The sequence below is a fragment of the Akebia trifoliata genome, chromosome 4, assembly GCF_017979445.1.
Source record: "Akebia trifoliata isolate Shusen 1 chromosome 4, ASM1797944v1, whole genome shotgun sequence".
In the NCBI taxonomy this organism is placed as follows: Eukaryota; Viridiplantae; Streptophyta; class Magnoliopsida; order Ranunculales; family Lardizabalaceae; genus Akebia; species Akebia trifoliata.
Genome location: NC_141378.1, coordinates 5,089,045 through 5,105,300, shown reverse-complemented (window position 1 = coordinate 5,105,300; position 16,256 = coordinate 5,089,045). Strand labels below are relative to the sequence as shown.

Genomic DNA, 16,256 nt, shown 5'->3' with positions numbered 1-16,256 from the left:
AATGCAAGAAGAGTAAAAAACTAAACTCCAAATAAAACTGATTCAATCAAGACAACGGAAGAAAGCGAGAACTTATATTTATATGAAAATCTAACTCAACACAAGCAACAACATCACTTGAAAAACTCCAAATATTCGAAAAACCAACTTGTACTGCATAAAATGTATATGAATTACCCAAAAACCAGAAAACTAAGTAAAAAACCTTTTGTTCTTGGTATACAAAACTAGATTTATGAACTCTTTAAAAAAAAGATTTATAGAGGATCATAGATTTTGTATACTTGTATCTCAAGAAAATAAATTTATGGTTATTTGTGCATTGCCACATCAACATAATATCGAATACAGTTTCCAATGAAGTCAATGTAGAACGACTGTCCAAAAAATGATCAAATTAAAGTCCTATCTCTCTACCTTCCTCTAAACATTTTGGGCAGTTTCCCTCCGGTATTATTCTTCCACCAAGACTCGGCCAATTTAACACCCGAGTTTTCAACTTGACTCGACTCGATGAACAGTGAGTCAAGTGTGAAGTCATAGCACGAATATCTTAGTCTCTCTTTAACCATGACAAAGATTCAAAAGAGAAATCATTTATTAAGTGGAGAAGACTTCTTTAGTTTCTTAGCCGTCAATGTGGACTATTTTTTCACTTTCAGATCTGGCAGATGGTTACAAAATTTTAATTTGGCAAATTAACCTAAACATGCACCACATTTTGATTATTTATCAAAATAGTAAATTATAGTAATTAATTTCAAAAATGATAATTTTTCGTTTTTAGAATTAATATTTTTTACCAAAATGGTAAAAACAATAAAATATAATTTTTTTATATCGAAAATACCTTTTTTATTTTTTTTTGACTAAAATTACAAAAAAATCCTCTCCTCTTTCATAATTCTATTTAGTGTTGGGAAGATTAAAAAAAAGAGAGATTTAATTGGATTTTAATTTATTTCTAAGGTTAAAATGGTAAATATATATGTAAAATAAAAAAGGATATTTTTGATAAAAAATATATATATATTTTACTGTTTTTACCATTTTGATAAAAAATATTAATTTCGAAAATGGTAAAATTACTATTTTCATAATTAATTGCTATAGTTTACCATTTTGGTAATTAATTATGAAAACTATACCATTTTAATAAATTTCTCTTCTAAGTTTCTCCAAAATGGTGAGATAAATATAGATTTCTTTTGAAATACGAGCATTTGAACTGGTGAATTTTATTTTTGCGCATGCACAAATACAAAAGTATCCATGATAGTAGGCTGTGTTTATTGAGGGCAATTCCAATTTAAAATAGGAGTTGCGATGCAATACAGTGTCCCGTTCATTTTTATAGGTAGAAACGGTGTTTTATGCGGCATGTTTTGAATGGCAAACAAACACATTAGATTGCATGTACGGCTTGAGATGTTTCAAACTACAGTTAAAGCACACCAGATAGACATTACTCCTTTATATATACAATATAGGAACGGAACACCTTACTTATTAAATCTTAAAATAATGGCCATGTTAGGGAATCCTTCAATACACTGTGACGTCCTATGATTGATTAATCCATGATTTTTTGAAATTTTAAATTGACTTTCTAAAAGCTAAAATTTCTTCTTGGATTGCATTCGAAAAACAAGAAATAAAACTTCCAAAAAATTTCAATAATATCCTCAAAACATTAAATTATTATTACAATACTTTAATCCCAATAGCACTCTATTGAAGTAATTATAAATACAGAGATAATAGTTCATCAATTACCATCCTTAATTATCTACGCCTTGGGGTATATTTCTTCTTAAATACTTCAAAAACGTTTAACATAACAACACTGGCAACTAAGCCAACTGCCAACCCGATGAAGAACGCAGTATGAGATATGTCTTCTTGAAAACCTGCATGAGCCACCACCTTGCAAGTACTGTCCAAAGGCTTCCCACAAAGTCCTACATTATTTGCATAACTGTCTAATCCAAAAGTTTGATTAGCAAAGGTAGGGACCGGCCCAGATAAGAGATTGTTGGCAACATTAAAGGTCTTGAGCCGAGAGAGCTGGCCAAGTTGCGGGGGGACCTGACCTGTTAAACGGTTATGGTCGAGTTCTATGATATTCAGATAGGTACAATTTGCTAAACTCGTGGGGATCACACCAGAGAAATTGTTGGAGGAGAGATCGAGGGATGTCAAGAATGGGAGACGTTTCGAGATGTCGGATGGAATGGGTCCAGAGAACTCGTTATTAGATAGATCTAACCCCGTCATGCTGCTGCAATTCTCGAGACCCTTCGGGAAGTGGCCCTTTAGCCCCAAGTCTGATAACCGAATGTTTAAGACTTTATTCTCGTCCGGATGCCAGCACTCGATCCCAATAAATTTACAGATGTATCCTTCGGTATTGTTGTTGAAATTCCATGAAGAGTTTAAGATATTCAAAGGGTCTTCTAATGACTTTTGCAGAGTTTTTAAGCAAAAAATATCAGTTACGGTAGCATAGGATACATTAGTATTACTCAGCATTTTTATCAACAAGAAGAAAATTGAATGAAGAAGCACAACAGCCAGACCTCTACTTCTAATAATATTCATCATCATGACCATTTCAAGTCATCCCACACAAGGATTATTTAATTTCAAACAAAAATTACAAAACCTTTTAACCTTGAAAGACCTCCAAACCTTAACAGAACACTGAGACTTGATCGCCCATAAATAAATAAATAAATAATTGAAGAAAATGAGATACGCAACTGAAGATGTCAACAAATTAATAAAAGATGGGTATTTAATTACTCAACTGTACGTATTTCTTTTTTAGATTTTTGTTTTCATGTTAGAAAAATAAAAGTCAATCAAGACCTAAACGTAAAGACCCCGCAATTAAGAATCAACGAGGAAGCATCCCTCATAGTCATCGTCTCCAAGACTTTTCCAAAAATAAGTTCTATTTCTCTCACGAATATTGGTGGTTAGGAATATATGAATAATGATGAATGCACACCGTTGGGTAAGCGGCTGACATGGCAAAGACATAGAATCAACCGCGCACACATCCTTTTCCCGTGTATCCCAATAAATGGGAATAATGTTGAATTTGATTTGTGATTAGTTAGTTAGAGAACTAGCCTAAGATATCAATTGCAATTTGGCCCCTCTTTGGTATGTAGCAAATTATTTGCATTTTCAAATAATTTGCTGAAATCAATTTTATAGGTGCTTGGTTACACAATGCAAATCATGTGAAAATTTTGTTTGTATCATCTAAATTCTTGGGAAATTTCAGCAAATGATTTCCGGCACAAAAACTATCACAAATCATTTGCAAAATTATTCAACTCCAACCCCAGTATATAAAAAGTATTAAAATATCTCTTATAAAAATAATAAAATTATAAAAATACCCTCAATCCCTAATACTACAATATATATATATATATATATAGATACATAAATTTACAAAAATACTCCTTGTTAGAGACCTTAATCGTATGTTGTTGGGAAAGAGACAAAAACCAATTGCTATTTGTAGTGTTCCAAGCAGGATTTCATAAAAAATATTGGAAAATAATCTAAATTATAGTTTTATCATATGTTGATGTGATAGAGACACCTTTATGGTAAGCAAATGATTTGTAGTGCACCAAGCAGGGTCTTGATATTTTGATTTGAGAATAACATCCAGTTTGGTATGCTGCAAATCATTAGCAAATGCACATGATTTTTTTATATCAATTTTACCGTGATTTGCTTGAATTGCGTAAATTCTATGAAATTTCAATAAATGATTTGTTGCACAAAAATTAAAAAAATCATTTGCAAAATCACAATGAGAACTTTTATTGCAAAGATAAACCGATCACAAAAAAAGATTTCGCAATTTTTACCAAGCAATGGTAAATCACTCATCGCAAACATAGTATTGAAATCCCTGAGATTTAGGAGATTGACATTTCAAATTGATTAAGAGGCTTGGAACTTCAAATATCTCAAATATGCCATATATTAGCATCTCTTTCACCATTTTTATCCCTTGTTTTTTTTTTTTGGGGGGGGGGGGGGTGTGAGAGAGAGAGAGAGAGAGAGAGATTATATCTTCCTTTGCTTCTAGTTAGTGACAATATGATCCAAGAAGCAGGGGAACAAAAGCAAATAATTGCTTTGTAGAAACAAGTTATGTATCCCTTAAGAGATGCATTGTTGGGACACCATCCCACACCTACCCAAATTATCAGAGTAGATTTCGATGCCTCGCGGGAACAATAGAAAATAAATGAGATAAGTAGCCTATGCATCTTAAATCGAAAAAATTCCACCAAGTATTCCGAACACCCATTGAAACAGCTTAGATTATCCCGGTCAAACATTCTCAATGGTGAATCAAATTGCAACCTCCATATGACCACAAAACACAAACAAACATAACATTAAGAAAAAGCTACAAAAAAATCAGTCGCGGGAAACACATATGACCTGCTTACCAACATTCTTGCCCGAAAACAACCCAACAAAGGCAGCTGGAGCACTCTCGAGGCCTTCATTCATGTCTTCTATGTAAACGATCTTCCCTTGCTTGTAGTTACTGATAATATGATCCAAGAAGTTGGGGAACAACTGCAAGTAATCGTGTTGAAGGAACCCTTGCATCCGGATGCGTTTTGTTATGAGCATGAACAAGTTATGGATCCCCTCAGAATCAGAGAGACTCTGTTGGGACACCATCCCACAAACAGCTATCCGACCATGAGGGTTCATGTTGAGAAGTACTGCATCAAGCATCTCCCCACCCACATTTTCAAAGTAGATGTCGATCCCTTGTGGAAAATACCTGTTGAGTGAGATAGAAAGATCAGCTGAAATTAAATGAGTCTAGATATAATAAATAAGATAGCATATCAAGGGGGAAGGGAAACGATACTCTAATGAACCAAAGCATCTACGATGGAGAATTTTCAAAGTAAGGGTTGCTTCTAGACCCTTAACATGGTTCAATTATCTGGTAATCTCACCTAAGTTGGTACAAAATTCATATAAATACAATAAATGATTGATGTTGCCAAGTCTTAGAAGAGTTTGTCAAATTGTTACTCAATAATTTCAAAACAGAAAATGATAATGCAAGAAGAGTCAAAGAACTAAACTCCGAATAAAACTGATTCAATCAAGACATCGGAAGAAGGCGAGAACTTATATTTATATGAAAATCTAACTCAACACAAGCTACTTGAAAAACTCTGAATATTCGAAAAACCAACTAGTACTGCATACAATGTATATGAATTACCCAAAAACCAGAAAACTAAGTAAAAGCCCTTTCGTTCTTGGTATACGAAACTAGATTTATAAACTCTTTAAAAAAAAGGATTGAGTAAAGGCTGTAGAATCTACGTCCTCAACAACTGTGTGCCAAGTTCCAAGTTTTTAAAAACCATGAGAAGAAACCTTAAAAATTACATGGTAAACCCAGATTCTTAAACTGAAGCCTAAAGGATCTCTGTCTAAATCATTTAGTTCATGTTATAAATAATTTAGTTTCTCAAAAATGCATTACTCCTCACCTTTTTAAAGCAGCATCCAAGTTTGTCTCCTCTTTGTAGTTGAAGGCACCATCAAAACCAAGCTTGTTCTTCAGAAGATCGACCTGATATGTGCAATTTACATTTTATTGGTGCAAAAACAGAATGAAGAAATAAGGTAGAATCATGGTTTAAAGTTTCGTGCCATTTTGGAATCTTTCGGCTAAACATTCCAGTTTCGACCAAGCGTGGCATGAAATATTGAATGTTTCGGTGAAAACTGTTTTGATTTTTCTCATGACCGAAACTTTGGATCAATTTTTTTTTAAACCCTGTGTACAATAACGCACTCATTATTTTGAAAAGTTGCACGATACGTCAATACACCATGTTAAATAGAACAAATAGCTAACCTTTTGACTAGTACCAGCACTGCCAACCACATAACAGCCATGTAGCTTGGCAAGTTGGCCAATAAGCTGACCAACTGCTCCAGAAGCTGCAGAAACGAAAACATACTCCCCCTTTTTAGGGGAGCAAACCTCATAAAATCCAACATAAGCTGTAAAACCTGGCATACCTGTGTCAAAAACTTCTTGTTAAAATGACTACATTAGAGGACTAAATCATATGTTATAAAAAGAAATAAAGAATTAAGAAGTGTTGAGGCTGTTTCCAGCTCCCCCATCTTCCCTTTCTCAACTTAGAAACATTTATGTGGAGAACTCGAATGGTATGAACCTTGTCTTTTGGACAAAATCTATAAGTTATAGATACTATAGCCAGGATTATCCAAGAACATCAATTTTGTGAGGGAAAATGCTGCAATGACACAAACCGAGACACAAAGGTGACAAAAATGATGTGGTGGCGCGCGTATAACCGTAGATGCTTTTTACTCGTATCTCGCGGAAAAGCATCTACAGTTATGTGCGCACCACCACATCATTTTGTCACCTTTGTGTCTCTGTTTGTGTCACCCCAGCACGACTCTTTTGCGAAATAGCTCTTCGACGTTTTAGACTTCCACTATTGAAATTAACTTTTTGGGATGTCAAAGCAGTTATAGTGTGAGGGTGAGTGCCTTAGAGCATCTTGAACCGGTCTCTAAAACTTTAACGTGTTGTTTGGGTTGATAAAGTGGAGAGAAAAGAAACCCATTAAGAGAAGAGAAGAGAAGAGAAAAGAAACCCAATTTCTCTCAACCCTCTTTGGATTGACAGGAGAGAAACAGGCGCAATGTTGAAATTTTAAAATGCCTAAAAAGAAATTCAGGGGCTGAGTTGGAATTATAGATTTCTTAAGAGGGTTTCTCTCCATTTCACTCCAAATCTCTCCACTTTTGGAGAGAAACAAAATCACCTTTTTCCTCTACTCTTCTTTTGTCTTCTCTCCCCACTTAACAATCCAAACCAGAGAAATGGAGAGAAACTCATTTCTTTTCTCCTCTCTTCACTTCTTTCAATCCAACATAACGTAAATATAAAGGGGAAGATGTCCGAACCTAACTCCAACCATACTCTATTTTAGAGAAACCCCCTCTATATCACTGTTCACATCTTCAAACATAGAGATTTGGAGAAATTTTGAAGGGCTCGCTCTAAATTACTATTCACCTTTTTTTTTAAATACCTATTTTATCCCCATTTTTCCATGAATGACATTTTTGACCTTCTCTTTTTATGAAACATGTTTTAAATATCATTTTTATCCCATTCTCTTTTCAACTTTTCTCTTAAATGAAGAATCATTGATTAATTCATCAATTTAATCGTCTAACCCCTAACTCGAAGAACTGTACAATTTTTTTTTGCAAATTTCAGAGAATTTTAAGACTATGATCAAACCTAATACTTTTAAATTTAAGGAGCCATGCCTAATATGTTACATTATGGTTTACCTTAGTTTTGGGTAATTTAATATTAATATCTCATCAAATCTATGTACTAAACGCCACAAAATTTAATATTTTACAGAACAAGTTATACTTAAAATGAGAAAATTCCCAAAGCATGGGCAACTTTTGTTAAAATACCTATTTCAGTATACTGTTCATTTTAATCCTCAAAAGATACATGAACATGAGGGAGGTAAGCAAGATCACAGGTATTTATTCTAATTTTAAAGTGACTATCACTCTTATAAAAATTAAAACATGACGTAGTGAGGTCACAAGTATTTATTCTAAAAGTATTAAAACATGAGGTAGCGACATCATCACTTAATAAATCAGATATTTTTAAAGTCGAATATCTTTTGATATTTAGCAGTGCAGGTATTTATTCTATAACTGACGATCTGACTGAAAAACAATTCCCAAAACATGCTTTTTAGCGAAATCATCACTTTTATGAAATCAGTGAGATTGTCACTTTTAGAATAAATAGCAGTTATCTCGCTACCTTTTAGTGAGATCGTCACTTTTATAAACTAGTGAGATTGTCACCTTTCGAATAAATATTACGACCTCCCTACCTTTTATCAGCGAGATCATCACTTTAAAATCCCTAGGATCGCGCTATGCATGTTTTTGGAATTAAAATGAATAGTGTACTGCAACCAGAATTTTAACAAAAATTGTGCATGTTTTCCGAATTTTCTCTTAAATTATGAGAAAGATTAAAAAAAAAAAAAAAAAAACTTACCAAGAAGACCCACATAGTAGGATAGAGGTACACCGTCAGTGCCAATTTTCCTCAATTGATCTGTTTTCTCCACCAAACTGTACTCTTCCCAACCAGTAAATCCCACCACAAAATCACCAACCTTGAAATTTGGATTATTGGAATCCATAACTTTAGAAACACCAAAACCCTCGATCACCTTAATTGAACACCACAAAAATCATTAATAAAAAAATAAAAAAAAAACCTAGATTTCGATTCATACATAATAAATCATAATTGAGAGCTTAAATTGATCCAGATTGAAAGATTCAAAAAAAAAAAAAAAAAAACTTACCGATCCCGGAACGAAAGGAGGAATGTAAGATCCGTGGAACTCTCGCATTCGACCTCTCATGTACGGATCGCAAGATAGGTAGAGATTCTTGAGCAAAACATCTCCAGATCCTTGTGGGATCTGAAGCTTAATCTTCCCGACCTTCAACTCCATGTCTGTCTCTTTTGGAGTTCCAACGATGAAACCTTTGAAGATGATTTGTTTGTTTTCGATCTCAACTTCTTCTGCCATGGCTAATCGATCGAACAATTTCTCTCAAATGAGATGCAGAGATAAATATAAGTGATTAGCGCGTGTGTTCATGGCGGGATGTAGTTAGGTATGATTTGCCGATTTAGATTGGTAGGTGAGATAATTTTATGTACAACGAAATTGGATACGAAGTGTCAATCGACGAATGAGATAGTGAAATGTTTGGACTTATTCTATGTATTTCTCTTTGAGTTGTGATCCAATAATGTGTTCCGCTACTATAGATTTGAACGGTGTCTACGTGGTACATTTTCATTGGAGAATAAACACATTGGGTTGCGTTCGATTTTGTTACGACTAAAACTTGCCAAGTAGACATATCCTGACTCTTTCTCTTTTCCTATTTATCCTATGAGTTGCTATCCAGTACAATGTCCCGTTCGTATAAATAGGAATAACATTTACGAAACACATTTTGATCGAAAAATAAACACATTGGGACATGTTCCTTGTTTGATTGAGAGTCGAGGTGTTTTAAACTCCAATTAAAAAATGTGACACATGGACACGATAAAACAAGAATGGGACACTTTATTGGATCCTAAATCTACATCCCATTGCTTTCTTTTGAATCTTTTGTGTTTATTGTACTAGTGAGCCCTGCACGTGCGAATACCCATAAATATAATAGCTTACTACCACAACCAAAAGATAAAATACTTTAATATAAAATATATTATATTAACCCTTTGTCCCTTCATCTGAATAATGATTGCTTTAAAAAAACATAAGATCAACAATTTTCTTATTCTAACATAAGAATTGGGTTAGGATAAGTAAATGTAGGCATGCCAATAACAGCTCTCTTTAATTAAGAAAATAAATGATTTTATATAGAATCAAATGAGGAATAAGGCTCAATCATCTATAAGACTTATTATTCTATTATTTTGTTCATCTTAATATAATGTCTTATATTTGTGTCTTCTATATGTTGGTAGCATCATATTAGTAGTAGGGACTATGTACCAAGAAGAGATACTATGGGTCTAATTCTACGATAAGTTTCAGGGTTGTTAGGTGGTTCATCTCAATCCAATTTTTTTTATTTATGGAATTTATTTTATTCAATTTCATAATTATTTATCTTTGGTTTAATTTCGTCTTTATATTAGTTATATTTATATTTTCATTGTAAATCCAATTTTTATAAGGGATTTTTAACTTTTCGAAGAGAAAGAGAGATAGAGTGATTAATGATTATGGCTCTGATTTTCACGATAATGATGAAAGGACGTCATCATCATCATCTCTAAATGTAAAAACTTTAATTAACCAAATCACATAAAAAAATATCTTGGTCTTTTATTTTTATTTTTCTATTTTTCAATTTTGATAATTGGCATTCTCAATTCTTCTATTGCTTTTTCCAAGTGATGTTCAGTGTTCTACTATTCAAAAGAAAGAAAAAAAAAGTTACAAATTTTAGTTTATGGTATTTTATTTTTAAAATTCAAAGAAAAATGATGTATATACTTTAAGAGTAATAGATAGAAAATAAAAATTATTCTCTTTTTGAAAGGTACTGATAGAGAGAATTTAATCTATAACGAAACATAGCCGAGAAATTGTATAAATATTGCCATTTAAGAGATTGATTTTCCTTACACCATCCACCACTTGAGGACCTCTATAACAAGAAATATTGTTTTAAAATCAATCATAAGTTGGATATATCTCTCATGAAAAGAAGCTTCTTTTGAAAGAGAATGGAGTCGAGATTAGCTTTCAATCAAGCACATACCTTAAATTTGGCAGATCGAACCACATTTCAAAATCATCTAGAAAATGTTATTTCCAATCAAGATCACTAAATTGATATCTGGATTTACCTCTATTCCACTATGCTACTACATTGCCTCCACCTACCCAATTATGTCTGTTTTAATTAGATTGATCATCAATAAAAAATTTGTCGTAAATAAAATAACAAAAGCAAATTATAAAAAAAAATGTGAGAAGCTCAACACCCCCAAAAGGTAGGGAAAGGGAGGAGCACTTAAACTAGTACGATTCAAAAAATTTATCCACAAATGGAACAAATACAAAATTAAACAATAGAATCCACGAGGAGACTATGGACTGATGTGCGTGTGTGTGTGTGTGTGTGAGAGAGAGAGAAAGAGAGAAAAAGAGAGAATCATGATTATTCTAATTGATATCTCATACATGTGTGGTTACAAAATGCTTATCATAACTTAACATACTCATTCCATATATATTTTCTTACTTTTTTCATATATCAAGAATAATCAATCTGATTGACAATTTACCAATGACACACCCGCCTCCAGTAGTAAGCACTATTAATGGGGTCATTGGCATCAACTGAAATTTTCTCAACTCTGCACTTGAACTTGCACCCTCTCCATTCATTGTAAGTGAAAGTCGGAGAAAAAGAATCAAGATTTTCTACATGAGATGTAAGATGATGGATTAGAGAATAGAGATATGTGGATTAAATTCAGGGGATTGACCACGGTTCAACAATTTCGTTGAGATTTTTGTGGAGAAAAATCAGCGGAGTGGCTCCTAGCGTTTAAACTGTTAGTAAGTCCAGTCTTACTAACTTAGTAAGATTTCAAATCTTAGTAAGGCTTCTTAGGCTGTGTTTGGATTGAGGGAAAGGGAGGGAAGAGAAACTCATTAAGGGAAGGGAAGGGAAGGGAAAGGAAGGGAAGGTTCTCTTCACCCTGTTTGGATTGAAAGAGAAGAGAAAAGAAAAAATCAACTTTCTCCTGTTTGGTTAGGATTCATAAGAGAAGAGAAGAGAAATTATTATTGTCAAATGACTATTATACCCTTCATAGTAAAAAACAAAATTCTACTTATACAATGATACAAACCTTCATACCATATTTCTTACAGAAATTCCCTATTATCAAACTTAAGAAATACAAGATTGTATATCATGAGAGCTTATATTTCCACCAATGTTTTAAAAATCAAATTGATTCATTGGTTCAATTTGGTTGGACAAATGTATGTTTTTATTAAAAAAACTAAAAATACTTGTTCATCTCATTGACTCAAAATCCAAGTCATTTGGCACACTAAAATATGCAAATTTGAGATTAAAGACATGGTCCTAGACATTTTAACCTACAATGATGGACCTTTTCAAACTTCTTACAATTTTTAGCTCTCTCAAAATGTTGAAGTAAACTATCAACTTCCCAACAGTTACTAGCACACATCATCTCTAACCCAAATTCAAGATTAAGCCATTTATTTTCGATCAATTACTAGGGAGAGTGGATAACATTGATTAGAAAGGCTCATTTTTTATTATTATTAATATCGTAAAGTTATAATGTTTTTCTAGACTATTTTGATCTAGATTAATTGTTCTTGATCGACTGGCGCTAATAAGGGATATTCCATACTAAATATTTACAAAGTCTCAAGAAAAATTTCTTCCTTCCCCATATAAAACATAGTAGTAGAACTTAGTTAAGAACCTTGAGAAGTTGAAGACAAGATCAACTGTCAGTAAAAGCTTGAAGGGCCAGATGGTTGGGAGCTTGATCTTTGAATTAATTTGCTTAACCTTTCCAAGCCACATGTTTGACTCAACCCCTTATCGTTAGTTGTTTTTTAACAAATGCGGTCAAGTTGTTAGGTGTGACATGGTTCATTCACTATGTGAAAAAAGCTTATATTTGACAGTCTTAGCCCGTCAAATTTTGAGAAATTTGACGAACCCTCTCGTCAAATATGCCTGTCAAATATTTTCTTGTAGAATTTTTTTTTGACGGCCCTGGACTATCAAATTATTGGAAAATGAGCTTAAAAAAAACAAAAAAAATTCCATAGAGTATGACCGTCAAATTTGAAGATTTAACAAACAATAGCTCGGTCCTCTAATTCACCAATCACAATAAAAAAAATAATAATAAAAAAATCAGAAAAATAAAAAAATAAAAAAAAGAAAAGAAAAATCATAAAACAAATTCCAAATTAAGCTAAACAACTCAAAATTCATATTATATATTGAAATTCCATTGTTAAACAGGCTCTACTAGAAGCAATTAGGCACCAATAAGCTTCTTATTACAATTCAAAGGGCACCAATAAGCAGCCGTTTTGGGATTCCTTGGACTTTTCCTTGATGGCTTGCAACCGTTCCAAAGCTTCCACAACTTCTTTCATCGATGGATGGTTTCTTGGATCCGTCCCTAGGCATTTGAGAGTGAGTTGCGCTGCTTGTACTGCTCCTTTGACAGGATACTGACCATCGAGCCGTGGATCTATTATATTAGAAAGCTTTCTTCGCTCCGATAGAGATTGGCTTTAACCACTCCACCAAATTATGGTGCCCACTTGGGCGGTTTGTGTCAATTGCTCGTTGGCCTGTTAGCATCTCCAGCAACACTACTCCAAAACCATATACATCACTCTTCACATATAAATGACCTGTTCAGTTTGGGCACATTTTTTATTCATTCATTATCAAGTATTTTTAACTCTTCTTTTGTGGGCATGCACACCAATTCAGATGACTCAAACGCATTAAATCAAAAATTAAATTCGATCAGCCCAACTGTGGCCCATTGGGACTGGATTTGAGCTCAGTGGACCTATGTTCAGTAGGTAACTACCTCTTTAGGTTTGGGTTAGGACTCAACCAAGTCCTAACCCACCCATTGACAGCCCTAACTGATTTTGTTGTGTAGATCCACACATTCACATGTCATGGTTATTCCAATGAGCACGACCGTGACATGTGGGCAACTTTACTTGTTGATTTGAAAAACATGATTCGGGCCCTTGTACATCAAACCGCTAGGCGGGGGTGACTGTCGAATGGCTATGTAGTATGGGATCATAAAAGGAGCCAGGATATTTTTTTACCTGTGGCAATATATTCAGGAGCTGCATACCCATATGTGCCCTTTACACGTGTTGTCACATGTGTGTCACCAGGCAATGGGCCATCTTTTGCCAAACCAAAATTCAATAGTTTTGCATTAAAATACTACAAAAGAAAGAAAATACAAGCACATTTAATTGCATTAAACACACTTTTTTCTTTTAATATCAAATTCTGCGATGATTTAGTAAATTTACCTCGTCGAGTAAGATATTGGACGACTTGAAGTCCCTATAGATAATTTTCTTTTCGGATGCGTGCAAGAATGCTAGGCCTCGAGCTACACCTATGGCTATCTTGAGTTGTGTGCTCCATGAAAGAGGTTGGACTGAACCCTCTGCACAATAAATAATCTTGCATAACTAACAAATGTTTGGATAGTGGACAATCCATCCTAAAGTCAATATGAAAATTTGAAATGCTAATCAACATTTGAAACACACATTGAAGTACATCAATTCTACTGTGAACTAAAACTTATAAGGCTATGAACTAGAAACAAAGAAGTGGAGACTTAAATTGTTTATTTAATTTTTGCCTTGGTGTCCCAAGCTCAGATGTCTCATATGCATTATCACTACCATAGTCAAGTGTTTTGGAAGAACTGCCACCAACCACAGAAACACCTGAACTTTGTTGAAAAGAAACTGCACTGTTTCCAGAAGGCTTTGCCTCTAAAGTTTGCTGATTTATATCATGAAATGCTGGAAAGAAAAATACGTGGAACCAACATGTTAATAGGAAGTCATACTTATTAATATATATATATATATATATATATGTGTGTGTGTGTGTGTGTGTGTGTGTGTGTGTGTGTGTGTGTGAAAGTTCAAAGAAAAAAAAAATGAAGTACAGATGTTTCCAAGCACAAATGATGCATTAAGGACATTAGGAGACACCTACAAGACCTAGCAGCAGGGTTTAGCTCAAGGAAGGATGCCACTAGAACACTTCTAAATAAATTAAGGGTCCCTATCCGTGGCCAACAGTTTGGCAAACATTTTGGCAAACACTTTTTCAAAACATGGGTTAGAGGTCTTGGAATGGGCTGATTTTTGGTGAGGATGATCTCTACGGTGAGGAGATCATCCTCACCAAAAATCAGCTCATTCCAAAACTTCTAGCCCCATTTTACAAGTTGAAAAATCGTGAACCGACCATTTTTTGTAAACCATTTTTGATGAGGTTAGAAGTTTTGGAATGGGCTGATTTTTGGTGATGATGATCTCCTCACCATAGAGATCATCCTCACCAAAAATCAGCCCATTCCAAGACCTCTAACCCATGTTTTGAAAAATGTGTTTGCCAAAATGTTTGCCAAACTGTTGGCCATTGAACGCTACTCATAAATTAATATCAGATAGTAGCTTGCCCATCCACTCCTCCAAAGAACACCTTCTTTGAAACAAAACTAAGCAGTTTGTGAACATTAACTATCCATACAGAATGCAGATAGCTGATTCCAAGTTTCTAGATAAAGGTAACTATACAGGAGGATTGTAATTAATTAAACAATACATAAGTATTCAAATTTGCATACCTGATATCCCAGAATCTGGCCTACTGTTATGAGCTTCAACATAGGCATTTGCTACAGGACCAGCTCTGACATTGCCAACAAATTTATTGCCATTGCTGTGCCAAGGTGCAGACAAAATGATATCCCGTAGTGGAGGCTCGCTAAAGCAACTTATGATCAAATTGCACTTCTAACTTTTTCAAGCTACATGATTAGATGATTTATCAAAATATATGGTATAGAAGCAAGGAATAAAGATCCACAATTTACTTGAAGCAATCCAAATCTCCTAAGAGGCAAGTGAACCTAATCCAATAAGGATATCCATATCTGACCAACCATGTTGTTTTGGTTGGTCAAAAGAATGAAAAAATATTGGCAGACATTAAGAGAAAAGTTCTGGATAGGAAGGTCCTCTCATCCAAACTGTAAAGTAGTATATCTCCTACCCATTAGTTGGTTGACCTTGCGCCATACATAAGCTCTACATATTCCTACATTAAATATATAGAACAACAAATGTTACTTGTCATCCGTTACTCTTGGAATGTTGTTACATGACTTTTAAGTCCATCTATACAGAAAAGTATGGCTCGTGATTCTTATTATAAAAATGGGCGAAACACATCACTGTGAAAGCATGTTTGACGATCTCAGTTGTGCTTTTAATGTCAATAGGCAATACATTGGGGTTCTTATACAATGTTGAATCAAGATTATACATAAAGAATCAACTAGAGATCCCACCCTAGAACGTACACACCTTGAACCAAGTTGACTGCAACGGATCGTCGGTGGTGTGCACTTTTCCTTCAACCGTCACGACATGGTCACTACACCTTTTACCTGGAAAAGTGTTTTGATGGCTGCTGCTGGTTACTTGAAGTTGAATTGGAAGATGTGATGTTTCCATTATTATCTTGAGGTGGGCCAGCCCACTTCGGTTCTGCATTTGACGGTTCCACCACATGGACAGATCTGTCACTCATTATTATCTTTGTAAATCTCTTCGGTTCTGCATCTTACGATGTTGCAACCAACTTATTTTTTAGCACTTCATTACATTGTGCAAATCCACTTATAGAACTTTTGCATGAATAGGCAATTGACAAAATGAATATTATTA

The 16,256-nt window shown here is 34.1% G+C and overlaps 1 protein-coding gene and 2 pseudogenes across 2 annotated transcripts; all 3 read right to left on the bottom strand.

The window, feature by feature from the left end:
• Positions 1 to 1,510: 1,510 nt before the first annotated feature.
• Positions 1,511 to 2,821, bottom strand: LOC147403208 (probably inactive leucine-rich repeat receptor-like protein kinase At5g48380 pseudogene; annotated as a pseudogene).
• Positions 2,822 to 4,286: 1,465 nt separating this feature from the next.
• Positions 4,287 to 8,867, bottom strand: LOC147403207 (Zinc-binding dehydrogenase family protein). Its single transcript, XM_086438701.1, has 5 exons — positions 8,487 to 8,867; positions 8,171 to 8,348; positions 5,939 to 6,105; positions 5,568 to 5,650; positions 4,287 to 4,837 (listed from the first exon to the last, which is right to left on the bottom strand). Exons 1-5 carry the CDS (start codon positions 8,715 to 8,717, stop codon positions 4,459 to 4,461), a joined length of 1,038 nt encoding a protein of 345 aa, XP_086294827.1. The 5' UTR covers positions 8,718 to 8,867; the 3' UTR covers positions 4,287 to 4,458.
• A 3,831-nt stretch (positions 8,868 to 12,698) lies between these two features.
• LOC147403206 (putative serine/threonine-protein kinase PIX13) lies at positions 12,699 to 16,119 on the bottom strand (annotated as a pseudogene). Its single transcript, XR_015177187.1, has 6 exons — positions 15,977 to 16,119; positions 15,401 to 15,419; positions 15,152 to 15,317; positions 13,809 to 13,948; positions 13,593 to 13,716; positions 12,699 to 13,154 (listed from the first exon to the last, which is right to left on the bottom strand). The product of XR_015177187.1 is annotated as a putative serine/threonine-protein kinase PIX13 (transcript).
• Between the last annotated feature and the right edge of the window lie 137 nt (positions 16,120 to 16,256).

What these genes read in the sequence shown, in the direction of transcription:
- LOC147403207 (XM_086438701.1), bottom strand. Translation starts at nt 8,717, where the DNA reads ATGGCAGAAGAAGTTGAGATCGAAAACAAACAAATCATCTTCAAAGGT. An exon ending in CTCCTTTCGTTCCGGGATCG is followed by an intron (nt 8,349 to 8,486) that starts GTAAGTTTTTTT and finishes TGTTCAATTAAG; the next exon opens with GTGATCGAGGGTTTTGGTGT. An exon ending in TTGGATGCTGCTTTAAAAAG is followed by an intron (nt 4,838 to 5,567) that starts GTGAGGAGTAAT and finishes CTCACTCAACAG; the next exon opens with GTATTTTCCACAAGGGATCG.